The following is a 16,570-nucleotide window of genomic DNA, read 5'->3' as shown; positions in this document are numbered from 1 at the left end:
GTCATTAACACAAGCAGTCTAAATGGGGTTCCTGGAAAGGATCTCTTGAACAACATTGCTATACAGGGTGCACAGCTTGGAGATCAGTTACAGACACTCCTTTTCCATTCTCACTACTAGAAATGCAAGAACTTCAGCTTCTTAGAAATCGGTAATTCCAGTCAGGTGTCGAGGCAATTCAGGGCATTGCTGCATTCACCATTTGTTGGTGTATTCCCAGGTCCTCCCAGGTGACCCATTGATTAGAGTCTCAGTCGGTCCTAATGACCGCAAGATACCTCCTTGTCTGCCATGACCATGTGGCCAACCAACATGAATCTTCAACCCACCTGGATCCCTTAGTGAAGGGAACACAGTAAGCAGGGTCTAACCTGGAAAAATCAAGCAACATGACCAAACAGTCTGAGTCAGTGCTCCCAAATCGTCCAGTTAACAAGACTTAATGTTCATCATTAGCTATGGAAACAAATAACTATCAAAATTATATAATTTTATAAAACTATAAAAACACACATTAATTAAAATTATAAATTAATTGACAGACTTACTTTACCAACTTCTTCATTTGCTTCAACAAAATCATTGGTAGTCGTGCTATCTTCCATTTCAAGACACTCAGGTGCTGTGTCCGATGTCTCTTCTTCCTCGTTGAAATCTACGTTTGTGTTTTCGGCTGTTTTTTCTGGAATTACAGTTTAGCCCGTTTGTTATCATATTTCCAATAAAACATATTGCCTTGTTTCAATTCGTTTTGAAAATAATAATGACATTAGTGAAATAACCTTGTTTTTATTAAGCTGTTGTTTAGAATATAAATTAGAAAGAAGTTTTGCTGTAAGGTTATAATTTAGAACACTGTAACTCGTATGTTACGATATCTCCATTAAAAGACACTACAGTAATCCCTTCACTATTGTGGGTGCTATGTTCAAAAACCGCCCACGGTAGGTGAAAAAGATCCATGAAGTAGAAACAGTACTATGCTGTATATTTTTAAAATTATTTCTATAATTTGTATATATTTTGTTGTGTCTGAGGAGAGTCATTCTCTTTTAGTGCCTTATTATTTAACACACTCACCCGTAAAATTTCCACTTATTTCTTTTTTATTTTTCTCAAATTTTCATTGTGTCTTGCAACCTTTTTGAAAAGGTTGCAAGATGCAACGAAAATTTTAGAAAAATAAAGAAGGAAATGAGTGTAAATTTTACCGGTGAGTGTGTTAAATTATAAGGTACAAGAAGAAAATGACTCTCTCCAGACACAACAGAATATGCTTCAACACACGAACTCACATAAAGAATCTTGCAAACTAAATCCAAAAACGAAATTGTATCTATTTATTTTATTATAAATGTAAAACAACACCATGGACGGATCAAGGTAAGCTTAAATAATAAATTGCGATAGGTGAACCGCAGGCGAGAGATTACTGTATCTTCATTTTAATTAAGTTTGTAAATAATGAAAAATTTAGTAAAATAATTTTATTATTAAGATGGTGCTTTGAATGTAAATTAACATGATATCTTGATAGGTTTTCATTTTAGACCACCTTAAAACGGTAAGTTCATATTACAGAATCAGGGGAAGTTTCATGTGTGCTGGTGTCAAAAGGGTCAAAGCATTGCTGCTGCTGCTGCTGCTGCTGCTGCTACTACTACTACAGTTTTATTTCTGAAAACAACAAATGGCGCTTGCTTACCTGAACAACTTATATCAGAATGGTTATCGCTGTTGTCTGGAACTGGTAGTTCGAATGTGATCAAATTTTCAAAGTGATCCAAAGGAAGCAATTCAATGGGGCAACATTTTCTAAGAATTGAGCTGGAGAGGAGAACGAGGCTCTCAGTGTCCCCAGTGTCAACACCCTCTCTTGCAGTGGTATACATCAATTTCACCCCATCTTCCATGAGGAATGCAGCTCTTCCAGACTCTAGAAATAGGTAGCATTAACATCGTTAGACAACGACAGAGCAGTTTCAGGAGAGCAAATACAGCATACTGTAATGTTATGCATGCACACACACCTCCTTTATCTTTCATATCAGTCATTAAACTGTGGCCATGCGGGAGCACTGCCTTCAAGAAATTTTACTTGAACGAAGTGACCTTGTACTTATTTTTTGAAAAGTTTGGTATTTATTCTGTTGGTGTTTTTTGCTGAATTGCTAAGTTACAGGGATGTAAACACACCAATAGCAATTGTCAAGCAGTGGGGTGTGAGGAGACAAAAATAGACACAAAGACATGCACACACACACACACACACACATATGATGGGCTTCTTTCAATTTCCATCTCACAAATCTGCTCATAAAGCTTTGGTCAGCCCAAGGCTATAGTAGAAGACACATGCCCAAGGTGCCATGCAGTGGGACTGAACCTGGAACCATGTGGTTGGGAAGCAAACTTCTTATCACACAGCTACACACACACACACGTGTACCATCCTTATCCTTTAATGTCCACTTTTCCATGTTTGCATAGGTCGGACTGAATTTGTTGAGGCAGGTTTTATGCAGGTGGATGTTGTTTCTGTGGCCAACCCTCACCTGTTTCCAAGTACAATAATATTCACCTGTCACTAAACATGTTCTCACAGAAGAATGGAAGTGAACAACACTGCTGGTATAACAGTGTCACTCATTTACAACTATCACACAATGTCAAGACAGAGAGACACTAACACACACAAACAAACACACACGCACACACATACACATGAATGGGTTTCTTTCAGTTTCTGCCTACCAGATCCACTTTTGGCTCTTTGGTCAAGGTGTCACACAGTGAGGCTGAACCCGAAACCATGCGGTTCAGAAGCAAAAACTCCTCAAGCACACAACATGCCTGCACCTTACAATATTGATCAGGAGAACAAGATGGACAATGACAACAGTTATGGCAATAGCAATCCTATGAAGACTGACCGTGAAAACAATGGTAAGTGATGACTAGGAAGAGGAGGAGGAGGAGGAATATTTTTGATGATGGTGGTGATGATGATGATGATGATGGCAATGTAAATGAAGATGATGGCAACAATGATATTGATGATAATGTTGCTACTGACAATGGTGGCAGTGGTGGTGGCAGTGGTGGTGGTGGTGGCAAAGATAGTGATGATAATGACATACAAACATTATCTCCATTTCCCATGGCCAAACTAACAGTTAAATGCTTACAGCTGGCTACGATTGGACTTAATAAACAACCTCTTTCTTACCAAACCTACTCATATGGATTAGCAACGCTCCCCCTCCTCCCCAATCTCCAGCTTACACATGTGGGTTAGCAATGTCTCTTTCACCAACCTACATCTGAAGATCGGCAACATTTACCTCCATGCCAAACGTTCATATTGGAATTAGTAACAGTCCCCCACCACCACCAGCAACGACATACATATCACCATCATCATCATAATCATCATTTAACATCCATTTTCCATGCTGGCATGGGTTGTAGGGTAATGACAGGAAATGGCAAGTGAAAGATCTGCACCCAGCTCCTATTGTCTGTTTTGAAACGGTTTCTATGGCTGGATGCCCTTCCTAATGCCAACCATTTTATGGCTGGGTGCCCTTCCTACCACCAAGCACTTTATGGGGTGCTCTTTACATGGCACCAGTACAGGTACTTTTCACAAGGCACTGGCACAAGTGCTTTTTATGTGGCACTGGCACTACATAAATGAAGTAATATCAAAAAAGGAATGGAGGGAGAAAAAAACAAGGAGAGAGTCAAAGAACCATTTACCTTTTAAAAGCTGATCAACATTATACAAAAGAACCATTCAGTATATTTGGAGCTCATCCAAAGAGTGATCTTTCTACTACCTACCAGCCAATCGACCAACCAAAGGAAAGCATCCTAACCTGTACGCAACCAACACAGTGCATTCATGTAACATTCAGCAACAGAGGCAGCAGATGTGATCAGTCGAGGAGATGTTGTAATTAAATTTTATGTATTGGAAATGAAGGACGACACTTTCAACACCTCTTATAAAGTTTTTTCTTTTAAGTCTTGTAAAGTCTAATATATTCTTTTGTATTCTTTATACCATCTTATAAACATTTATTTTGCAATAAAATACTTACTGTGGAGAGACTTTTAGAACATTCTGTATATATATATATATATATATATATATATATATATATATATATATATATACATATATATACATATATATATTGTTATATATTGTTATATATTTTTATATTTGGGGGACATTCATTTTGCCAATAAACACATACACTGTTTATTTGACCTTCACTTTATAATTATTACTACTGTTATTATTATTATTATTAGTTTATTTATCAGAGTTCTTTCTTCAATGACGTTCTGTTCTCCTCTCAATGTCGCCTTTTCTCTCTGGTCTTGTCCCATCCCAAGATTCCATTTCATCTTTCTGTGGTATGTATGCTTTTGCATCCATATCTATGTGTGTGTGTGTGTGTGTGTGTGTGTGTGTATACATGCATGTGCATATGTATCTATGCGTTTGGCATGTGTATGTGGGTCTCGTGTGCTTATATATCTGACAAATAAACTACTTCTACTAATAATAATAATAATAATAACGCTAAAGTGCAAATAAATAGTGCGTGTGATTTTAATTGCCAGAATAGGATCATCCCCAAATATAACATTATCTGTTTCAACATGGTTTCACATCAAGAATCTTGCAAAAACAAATCCATAAATATAATATATATATATATACAGTTTCAGTCAGATTATTAGACTATGATGTTACACATCGCTGGTCATAAAGTGTTTCTCATTGTTTTAGCTTTTGAATATTGTCACCCCACTGGCTAAGTGGGGTGGACAACATTCCCTCCAATCAGAAGGCTGTTCCTTCACAGGGGTTACCATTTACAGTTGAGTGAACTGGAGCAACATGAAATAAAGTGTTTTGCTCAAGAACACAACGTGTTGCTCAGCCCAGCTATTGAACCTGTGATCTAGCAACAGAGAGTGCAATACCCTAACCACCAAGCCATGCACCTTCATATATATATGTATATATGTATGTGTGTGTGTGTGTGTGTGTGTGTGTGTACGTGTACAAACATACACACACACAACACACACACACTTGTAATAGATCAGTGTTGTTGTTGTTCTGCTTGCAAATGCTAGAATTGCTGAAATAAAGATTTCCACTTACTGGTGTTGGTAAGATTTTTCAGGAATGTGAGAATCAGTCTTCGTTCAGTGACATATTTGTGCTTGGAATTATTGGGGTGCCATTCACAGTGCATGGTGAGGAATGTAGGAATATTATCAAAGTTTACAGCACGTACTGCATGTTTCTCTAGCAACAGATAATTAGTACCAATTAGCTCCGACTTTTTTTAATGAAGGAAAACAAAATTAATAAACAGCAAATAATAAAAATTCCAAACAGTGTTGTTGTTGATGTTGTTGTTGTTGTTATATTTAATAGGGTGGAAAGCTGGCAGAATCATCAGTATTAGAAGAAAAATGCTCGGCAGCATTTCGTTCATCTTTATGATATGAGTTCAAATTCCAAGATTGATTTTGCTTTGCATCTTTTGTGGGGTGGGCCAATAAAATAAATACCAGTTGAGCATTAGGGTCAATGGTATCAACTACCCCGCTCCCCATGAAAAATTGCTGGCCTTGTGCCTAAATTAGAAACCATTATTATATCTGCTTCCAACAATATAGGTACCTAAAAACAATTGATAAAACCATGGTTCATATTACCAGGTAAAACTGGTTTCTGAGTGACCACTGTGGTCAATATTGTCCAGTTCCAAGAAACTGATAATGGTGAAGTCAGAAATAATCAGTGAATTAAGTGTTACCCTTGTGAATAAAGACCTTTAAAATGGTATTTTTGTTTCTGGTGCGATACAAGATTCTGGGGGGAAAGTTTCAAATAGTTCCTGCACCACCTATCTGGTAGCAGCACAGGTAAGGATATAGGAAAAGGGGGGAAAATTAGTCATGGAACAAAATGGAAGTAGATGGATATGAATGTATGGTTTGATGTTTTATAGTGCCAAGATTGTAATATATGATGGCTTATATGGTTAGATAGACATAATGATAAGATGTAAGCTGTCATTGTTTCAACCATTTCTTGTGAATTAATGCTGTAGTGTTGGAATTCAGTGCCAAAAGTGGTATACAACAGTTATGTTAATAGAATTGAACAAGGAATATTTTTCAATACAAAAATTCTTACTGGTTTTGGTTAGATTGCAGAGAATTTCCAGAGCATGTTTTATGATAGTGTTATGATTTCTACAGCAGTTGGTGATAATTCTAGTCATCAATTGAATACAGGTATTCTTGACTAAATATGAGGCATTTGTATCTGCAACGAAAATGTAATTCTAGATGAGTATATATATGTATGGTTTATGGATGTAGACATTCAAACATGCAGAAAGTGGCAAACCTGCAACAACACAATTCTCAGATATAAAAACATGCATATTTCAATACATTTAGGTTGTTTAATAGTTCCAGTATATACATCCTCATCATTTAACGTCCATATTCCATGCTGGCATCGATTGACTGGTTTAACAGGTTCTGATGGGTTCAAAGACTGCATCAGGTTTCAGGGTTTAAATCATATGTGGCAGAGAGATATTGTGTCAGGTGGATGTGCCAATTTCACATCAGCTGACAGATTGGTTGGGCATGTGAATAACTGATAAGAAACGTTTATGGGGCATTGGAAAGAAAGCTGCTAGGCTGATAATGATAAGATTTTGAATATACATAGGCATAGGAGTGGCAGTGTGGTAATTAACTTGCTTACGAACCACATGGTTCTGGGTTCAGTCCCACTGCGTGGCACCTTGAACAAGTGCCTTCAACTATAGCCTCAGGCTGACCAAAGCCTTGTGAGTGAATTTGGTAGATGGAAACTGAAAGAAGCCCGTCGTATATATGTATATATATATATATATATATATATATATATATATATATATATATATATATGTATGTATGTATGTGTGTGTGTATATATGTGTGTTTGTTCCCCCAACATCACTTGACAACCGATGCTGTTGTGTTTACGTCCCCATAACTTAGTGGTTCGGCAAAAGAGACTGATAGTAACCCCTCTTTATCCCATGCATATTCCACCTTCAGTAGATTCTCATAATAGCACTTTCACACCACTTTCGTGTCTTCCATATTAATGATGAACATCCCGTCATCATTCCAAATACACTTCTCACCAATGACATCTTGGTTCTCTCTCACGCATTGCTTTGCAAACCTGATCACTTCACAAAGCACATGCTCTCAGAATTTCCAGATTGGTATCCAATGTGTTGGAAGACCACTGGGAGTGAGGCACCCCTTAGCTTTTGTTAAAGCATATCTCTAGAACTTGCTTCAAACCCAGGTTGTATCTGCTTTGATCACCGGCAGTGACTAGATCTGCGAATCCTCTGCAATGGTCAACAATAGACAACGAGATGAACTGCTATGCATCACACAATCCTGAAGTGTGTAGGCATGTGACTGGGGACCACATGTGAACTTGTGTTCCTACTGAAATTCCAACTTGTTGGCCAGAGGTGAATGACACCACAAATACACTTCACACCTCTGATTCTGGTCCTATCTCTTCCTTTCTGCTTCGTTATTAATCGAATTAATCTTTGAATCTCCTAAAATGTTATGGATTTACCAAATTACATGGACATTTGATTTGCTTTTGTTGGAACGAGATTATTGGATGCAGCTGTTTGGATGCTGATAAATTGGCAGAGCTGACTGGATTTTCAGCCTGTTCTAGCAACACACACAAGCACACACGAGAACAGGTGAAGAGAGAGAGGGAGAGGGAGAGGGAGAGAGAATACAATTTAGTAGTTGGACATGACTGACATACACACTTTCTTTCTCTTCATACACATAAAGAGAAACAGGCTCAACATGCTTATACGTATGGAGAGAGAGAGAGAGACAGACAGACAGACAGAGAAGAGAGTGAGAAAGGGGGAGAGAGAGAAGTGGAGGAGAGATATATTAAGATATTTGATGTCAAACAAGCCAGCATCAAATGAGCAATGCCAAAACTTCTCTCCATTACAATGTCCCCTAACTTACTGGATTTTAAGAACATCATTCAAGATTTACATGTTTTTTTTTTTTTTGTAAAAATTATACAGAAGACACACAAGATTGAAATCTGACGGTTTTCTTATTACTTAAGGTTGGATTTGATCTTGAAATTGCAAATTAACAAACCAGTGTCTAATGATACAGTTGTGTTGTTGTTGTTCTTAGTAGCAGGCTGCACCACCTCATCATCATCATCGTTTAACGTCCATCTTCCATGCTGGCATGGGTGGAATGGTCTTCCCAAAAGCTGGCCAGGCAGAAGCCTGTTCCAGACTTCTGTAACTGTTTTGGCAGGATTTTTACAGCTGGTTGCCCTTCCTAACACCAACCACTCAGCAGAGTGGACTTAGTGCTTTTAACGTGGCCCAAGCACAGGTGAGGTCAGATTTAGCAAGGTCTTTATGGTAACAATTTCACATGAAAATAGACTGGACTGTTAACAGCTATGTATCTCTTCCAAGAGGTTCAGGATAGAAGTGGTGATACAAATATGATGTATTGGGCTCCAGTAACTAAAATGGCCAACACCAGAGTCACTTACCCTGCTGAGTCACCCTTACATCCATTCATCATCATCATCATCATTTAATGTCCACTTTTCCATGTTTGCATGGGTGAGATGGAATTCACTGAGGCAGATTTTCTACAGCCGGATGCCCTTCCTGTCACCAAACTTCACCTGTTTCCAAGCAAAGTAATATTTTCCATGGCTAAACACGTTTTACAAGGGAAAATGGAAATCAACGACAACAATGAATGTACAACACTGACGCTCAGTTTACAACCATCATGTGATGACAAGACAACAGTACACACACACACACTCACATGCATATAAAAGAAGCCTGCTGTGTGTATGTGTGTATGTGTGTGTGTGTGTATGATGTATAGATAGATAGATAGAGAGAGAGAGAGAGAGAGAGATATGTATATATACACAACAGGCTTCTTTTAGTTTCTATCTACTAAATCCACTCAGAAGGCTTTGGTCAACCTGAGGCTATCATAGAAAACACTTGTCCAGGGTACTGAGGTGCTGTCTAGTGGCACTGAACTTTAAACCATTTGGTTGGGAACCAAGCTTCTTATCCATGCACCACACCTAGTTAAATAAAAATTTAGCAAAATATAATGAGAGAAAAATGCTTACTATTTGAAGAATACATTTTGAGCACCCGTAATAATGGTAGCAAATTTTTGAAATGTGTTGTGTTAGTTTTTATAAGATTCAAAGTAATTCCGAGGGCCTGGCATAGTCTTCCTTTTACAGGGAATTTCGGATCTAAAAGAAAAAACATACAAATTTAATTTTGTGACATTAACAAGATCACAATATAATGCTCAACTCATTACCACTACACTAAGATATTCCTGTCTCTATAATCCATATATAATCCCACACCCTGGCACTGCATACCCCAGTGTCCTTCCAGCATCCTACAGTATTTTCATAGTTACCTTTGCAGCACACTATAATATTACTGTCACTGGGGGTCCATGATGTCTTCTTCAGCCCATCTCACCTGTTTACATGGGATTTAGCAGAAGCCCCTTCATGCTCCTTGTGTTCTAAAGCAGACACCCTCATGCACATCTTAAGCAGCTACTCCAAGTGATCAAACTATTGCTGGAGACATAAACATACCCTCAACACCATTGCTGAGGCAATCAGCAAGGGGACCAGTGACTGCAAAAATACCTGGATTACAACCAGACATATACCTTTTCCAAGGAAGGAGAGAGGCTGATGTAAAGGTCCGGGAGCAACTCTGAGGGATTATTTTACACACAATGGTACACGGTGATGGAAGTAGATCTGGCAAAAAAAGCTAGACTTTCCAATGCACATCACCTGGACCTTGCTAACACCAGATGTCATCTTGGTTTCCTGGACAACAAAGCATCTAGTCCTTCTGAAGTTAACAGTGTCCTGGGAGGAAAGGATGGAGGATGCTCAAGAGGGGAAGAGAACCATGTATGAGGAGTTGGTGGAGGACTGCTGTAAGAATGGATGGAGGACACAGTGTTTAATAGTGGAAGTTAGCAGTCGAGGGTTTGCAGATCATACTCTGAGTAAGGCCACGGAACTCCAGGCATTTCAGGAGTCAAAGAAGAGCCCTCAAGATCAACATAGTGAAGGGCACCAACTGTCTCCACTGACCAACTAAAACCAAACAGAAAGTAAAATTCTTACCTTTTGCACCAATCTTTGCTAACAACTGATGCAGTTGCATCATTAAGCTTTCTCTTGGTAAAGATTCTTTAAATTCAGACATTAGAATCTGTAGAAGTATACTACAGGCATCACAGTTGACCAATATTGCGATATATTTACTATTTGCTGAAGAATAAAGACAGAAATTATTTTCAGTTATTTAAGTCACAGAATTCTTTGAAAGATGTACAACAGCCAAGATAATATTTGAAAAATGTGTCTATGCCTGTGTGTGTGTATGTGTTTCTGTACTTAATAACATGCACACGTGTGTGGGGGGTGGGGGGTGTTTGTTTATAAAAGCACTGGCACCCTGTACCCTCTGAAAAGTGGCTGGTTTTAGGAAGGGCATCCAGCTGTAAAATGCATGCCAAAACCCACAATGGAAGTTCTCCAGTTCCTGTCAAACCATCCAAATCACGTCAAGAAAAACAGACATTAAAAGATGATGATGATAATGATGATGATATACTTGGAAACATGAAGGTAGGCAACAGGAAAAGTATCTGGCTGTAGACAATTTGTCTCAACAAATTCTGACCAACCCATGAGAGCATGGAAAAATGGATGTTAGATCATGTTGAATCATCCAACCCATGCCACTTTAGAAGGCAGATGTTAAATGACGATGATGATGCTGATGGGCTTTGTACTGTTTCCCTCCACCAATTTCACTCACAAGGCATTGGTCAGCTTACTCAAGACGCCATACAGCAGAATTGAACCTGTTTGATGGATTTTAGAAACACTCAGTTTTTAGACATCCATTTTTCAAAATTTGTCTCCTTTTCACTCAGATCTTTTAATGAGTTCAGCAGGCGAGTGTGGCAAGGACAGAGATTGAGTGGGGCTCACAGATCAATAATGTAGAAACCAGGGACTGGAGGAAGATATGTATGATCTTTTTCCATTTATATGTACACTTTCTCTTTCACACACATACACACACACATTTCTGCAAGTTGGTCGGGACGATGGGAAACAGAGGATATAAAACTAGCAACAATTATTAAGTGTTGTTTTGAAGCAAAGCCTGAACTTACAAGGTTTATGGAGAAGTTCCAGCAAAGTGCTTAGGATGTTATCAACAATCTGTTTTTCACCTGGTGCCTTAAAGAAAAGCAGAAATATTTCTTGCAATGTGTCATCATGTGTAACTAAACATCATTGTTATAAGAAAGGTTATGAAAAATGTTCAAAATTATGAAGACAAACAAATAGATCTTACTACACGGTAGATCTGATAAGATCTTAGTATATAAGTATGATAGATTTTATTAAGCAAATAATACTTTATAACACAGACATGGTACACTTTATCCTAGATGCAAGAAACAATCCACTTACTGCCCGCAGCGCCATTACTAAAAGAGGCAGACCATTCTGTCGAATGAAGGACTCTTTGGATGCAGCATCTAGGCAAGGAGAAAAAAAAGAGAAAAATGGGAAATGAAGAATGAAGTTAATATTTTCAGCTGAAATGTTTCAAAGAAATTATTTAACCCTCAAAAATGCACCCAAAACACACTGTAAAGAAATTAGCTTTAGGAAGGGCATTTAGTGGGAGAAAATACAGCAAAGTGGAGACTGGAGCTTGCCAGATACTGTTAAACTGTTCAACCACTGACAGCATGGAAAATGGACATTAAATGACGATGACGTGATGTGGTGTGTGTGTGTGAAAAATTGAATATTGAATTTGTTCTTTTGAAAATAATTTCTATACCAAACTACGTGTTTTTGAAAATATTATTATCAACGTTGTATATATATATCATCATCATTTAAAGTCTGCTTTCCATGGTGGCATAGGTTAGATGGTTTGACTGGAACTGGTGAGCTGGGGAGCTGCACCAGGTTCCAGTCTGATTTGGCTCGGTTTCTATGGCTGGATGCCCTTCCTAAAGCCAACCACTTCAAGACTGTAATAGGTGCTTTTTACGAGCCACCAACACAGGTGTCATTTACATGATACTGGAAATGGCCACAACTATGATTTCACAGGTGCTATTTACATGATACTGGCGACAGTCATCTCTGCAATTTCACTTGGCTTGACAAGTCTTCTTAAGCACAGCATATCTTCAGAGGTCTCAGTCACTTGTCTTAACTTCTATAAGGCCTGACATTCAAAGACCATGCTACCAGCAATGGCCACAAATATGATTTCACAGGTGCCATTCACATGACATTGACAATGGCCACAATTTCACCTCACTTGAGGAGTTTTCTCAAGCACAGCATATCACTAAAGATTTTTGTCTCTTGTCGTTGCCTCTGTGAGGCCCAACATTCGAAGATCATGCTTCACCACTTCATCCCATGTCTTCCTGGGTCTACCTCTTCCACAGGTTCCCTCCATAGTTAGAGATCAGCACTTCTTTATAGAGCTGTCCTTGTCCATAAGCATCACATGATCATACCAGAGCATTCATCTTTCTTGCACAATCCATCTAATGCCTCTTATCCCCAGTTTTTCTCTGAAGACATTTATGCTGTTGAACATGCATACTGACATTACACGTCCAGCAAAGCATGCTGGCTTCATTTCTTTCAAGCCTTCACATGTCCTACATTTCTCTGCCATGGAGCATGACTGTTCACACACAGGCAGCATACAGTCTACCTTTCATTCTGAGGGAGAGGCCCTTTGTTACCAACAAAGCAAGAATCTCTCTGAACTTTCCCCAGCTTATTCTTATTCCAGCAGCATCCACCTCCACTGCTAACTTGATCACCGAAATAATAGAAGCTTTCAAATACTTCTACGTACCCCCCCCCCCCACCACCACCACCACTCCTGGTATTTGATAACAGAACTTTCAAATCTCTTTTTTGTCATCAGCACAAACAACAAACGTGACTCTATTGTTTTAGATTCATTTATCCTCCAGTGACAGACATGCTGGCTTTCTCTATCCTGCAATCAGGCAATCCATCAATCACTGACAAAGCACATTGATGGTTGTTTCAGAAAAAGTACTTTTAAACAAAAGAAGGAAAATACTTTAATATTTAATTTCTCTCTCTCTCTCACACACACACACACACACACACATACTCTAACCTTTCATCATCTGGCACAAGATCTCCTCCTCCAATGCCCCTCTTCCCTTCTCAAAAGATCTTTATTTTGTGAGTTACTTGGTGCCCCTGCCCGTGTTGATGCCATGTAAAAAGCATCCAGTTAACACTGCAAAGTGATTGGCATTTGGAAGGGCATCCAGCTGTTAAAATCAAACCAAAGCTGAGCGGAAAGGGCAGGACATGTCCTCGTCCGTGAGAGGATCCATTACAACCGTTGGAAAAAACATCAACTAAATAACGAAATCAAAGAGAGGTTATCTTCATTACTTAGGAAAATAACCAGAGATGATGACTAAAAGAGAATCCAACAAGATCTGGAAAAGTCGTACATGAAAGAATTTGAAATGGTGAAGACACGCCAGGTTAAGAAGTTTATGAAACTCAAAGGTCAGACAACGGAAAGGGCAGGCAAAACTGACCTCTTGTGTGCTTGTGCCATGTAAAAAGCACTCAGCCCACTCTGTAAAGTGGTTGGTGTTAAGAAGGGCATCCTGCTGTAGAAACCCTGCCAAAACAGACACAGAAATCTGATACAGTCTTCTGCCTGGCCAGCTCCTGTCAAACCATCCAATCCATGTCAGCATGGAAGGCGGACGGTAAACGATGACGAGGATGTATGTATGTTGCTTTTTATGTGTGTGGTTTGTGGGAAGAGGTGTTTGAGTCATGCAGGCTTAGTGAACCATCAAAATTCTCATAGAAATCGACCCACGATAAAAATGATGTGGCTATTAAAATTCACAACAGAATGTGTGTAAAATGTGGAAGGGTGTGCCTCTCAGTTGGACGTCTAAAAAGGCATGTTAAGAGAGTGCATATGGTGGCACCAGTTTCTCCAGCCAGCCAACACAGTTGTCGAGTAAGTAATAAAATTTGTAAAAGCTTGGCCAGGCTTAAAAGTCATATAAGGACATTACATGGCAACGATCATGAATCATTTCAGTAAGTGTTCTTGGTAATGGCTTTTCGCGTGTAACAAGGATGCAGCTGGGATGGATGTATGTATGGATGTGTAAATCAAATAAGGAACAGGATGTCAGGTATTAATGGAATATAACCGTTTCAGGCGGCTCCATTTAATCAAACTTCTTTAATCCACTTCTTCCATACTTTAACCCTTCAATTCTTTGTGTAGAGCCAACTCATTGGGGTTTCATGATGGCCACATGATGGCACAGAAAAAGCACCCAGTGCACATTGTGAAGTAGTTGACGTGAGGAAGGGCATTCAACCATAGAAACCATTCCAAAGCAGAGACTGAAGCATGACATGTCTTTCAGACTGATTGGATCCTGTCAAACTCTCCAACCCATGCCAGCATGGAACATGGAAGTTAAATGATGATCATGATGACGATGATGATGAAGATGAAGATGATGAAGATGATGATGATGATGAAGATGATGATGATGATGATGATGATGAAGATGATGATGATGATGATGAAGATGATGATGATGATGAAGATGATGATGATGATGATGATGAAGATGATGATGATGATGATGATGATGATGATGATGATGATGATGATGATGATGGGTGTAATCCAAAGGGTTTTACCAAATTTGCTTGATGTAATTATTAGATGGATCTTCCCAGTGGCAAACCGTAACTGCAGTAGATCCTCCGATGCATCTCGTCTCGTTCCGCCACACATATATGATGGTCTGCTGCAGATTCTCTCAATTGTTTGCAAAAACTGATTACTTCGAGATCTAAAGAGTAAAGGATTAAAAAAGAAACAAAAAATTAGAAAAAAAAAGAAAGAAAGAAAGAGAAGGATGAATAGGGGAGGGGGAAGGGATAAGGGTAGGTAGGTAAGTAGGCAGGCCACCGCCAACATCACCCACCACACCACCAAATCAGTGTCATTATCATCCTCATTTGTATCAAGAGGGCAATAACTTAGGGTCACCATCTGAATGAAACAACAGTTAAGCGAGTGCTAACATAATGTAGTGAGTAAAAAATGTAAATTAATTAAAATTTCTCTTGCAATGAGATAATGGAAACTTAATTTCAATAATTAATATTGGTTTCAAATTTTGGCATAAGGCTGACAAGTTCAAGGGAGCAGGTAAATAAATTACATCGACCCCAGTACACAACTGGTACTTATTTCATCGACCCTGATAGGATGAAAGGCAAAGTCAACCTTGGTGAAATTTGAACTCAGAACACAAGGATGGACAAGGGTCCATATGACCTTTGCGGGGTCATATTCTTTTGTTCTTTTACTTGTTTCAGCCACCTGATGCAGCCATACTGGAGCACTGCCTAAAAGGGTGTTAGTCGAAGAAATGGGCCCCAGGCCTTATTCTTTGTAAGCCTAGTACTCAATCTATTGGTCTCATTTGCCAAACCACTAAGTTACGGGGACATAAACAAGTTATGAAGATGGGGGCACAAATACAAACACACACACAAATACATATATGTATGTATATATTTATGTGTGTGTGTATATATATATATATATATATATATATATATATATATATATATATATATATATATATATGTACTCTTTTACTTGTTTCAGTCATTTCACTGCGGCCATGCTGGAGCACCACCTTTAGTCGAGCAAGTCGACCCCGGGACTTATTGTTTGTAAGCCTAGTACTTATTCTATCGGTCTCTTTTTGCCGAACCGCTAAGTGACGGGGACATAAACACACCAGCATCGGTTATCAAGCAATGCTAGGGAGACAAACACAAGACACACAAACACACACACACACATATATATATATAAAACAATGTGATTTGAGGAAGAATTAGTTTGCTGCTATTGTTTAGCCCAAGGTCAACCTTGATCAAGCAGGCCAATGATTAAAAGCATTCCAGCCTATTTCAGACATAGTATATCTAGGAATACATAATCTAATGTGTCATCTTTCTAAGATGATGCTGGGTGATTTAAGGAAGAATCAGCTATTATTTCTAGGAGGACCAGTAACTCCTAAGAAGCTATGTAAATACTTCATTAATTAAAAAAATAACTGTGGAATAGGAAAATGAAGGCACAGACTCACCCACTTCGCTCCATTTTACCTCCTTGAGGCTGGTTGTCCATCAATTTCTTACAGCGTGTTTCCTCCATCATTCTGTCTAAAGCAGATC

At 38.7% G+C, this 16,570-nt stretch overlaps 1 protein-coding gene across 6 annotated transcripts in view; it reads right to left on the bottom strand.

Moving 5' to 3' along the window:
* The window catches only part of LOC106879756 (cytosolic carboxypeptidase 1), a 68,620-nt gene that overhangs the window by 29,618 nt on the left and 22,432 nt on the right, over nt 1-16,570 (bottom strand). For 3 of the 6 annotated variants that reach the window (XM_089349964.1, XM_089349965.1, XM_089349968.1), the window contains exons 2-11: nt 16,483-16,570; nt 15,008-15,162; nt 11,705-11,772; nt 11,401-11,467; nt 10,337-10,483; nt 9,293-9,424; nt 6,236-6,367; nt 5,189-5,335; nt 1,706-1,936; nt 549-682 (exon numbers count right to left, since the gene is read on the bottom strand). The exon at nt 16,483-16,570 is cut by the window's right edge and continues 3 nt beyond it. In XM_089349964.1, the coding sequence (XP_089206090.1) occupies nt 549-682; nt 1,706-1,936; nt 5,189-5,335; nt 6,236-6,367; nt 9,293-9,424; nt 10,337-10,483; nt 11,401-11,467; nt 11,705-11,772; nt 15,008-15,162; nt 16,483-16,553 (1,284 nt within the window). In that variant the 5' untranslated portion in view covers nt 16,554-16,570. The remainder of the gene's footprint in view (nt 1-548; nt 683-1,705; nt 1,937-5,188; nt 5,336-6,235; nt 6,368-9,292; nt 9,425-10,336; nt 10,484-11,400; nt 11,468-11,704; nt 11,773-15,007; nt 15,163-16,482) is intronic. The other 3 variants (XM_089349969.1, XM_089349966.1, XM_089349967.1) reach the window with 1 other exon arrangement.

Source organism: Octopus bimaculoides, chromosome 3 (genome assembly GCF_046866305.1).
Source record: "Octopus bimaculoides isolate indiv1 chromosome 3, ASM4686630v1, whole genome shotgun sequence".
In the NCBI taxonomy this organism is placed as follows: domain Eukaryota; kingdom Metazoa; phylum Mollusca; class Cephalopoda; order Octopoda; family Octopodidae; genus Octopus; species Octopus bimaculoides.
This window is presented reverse-complemented; position numbering and strand designations above follow the sequence as displayed.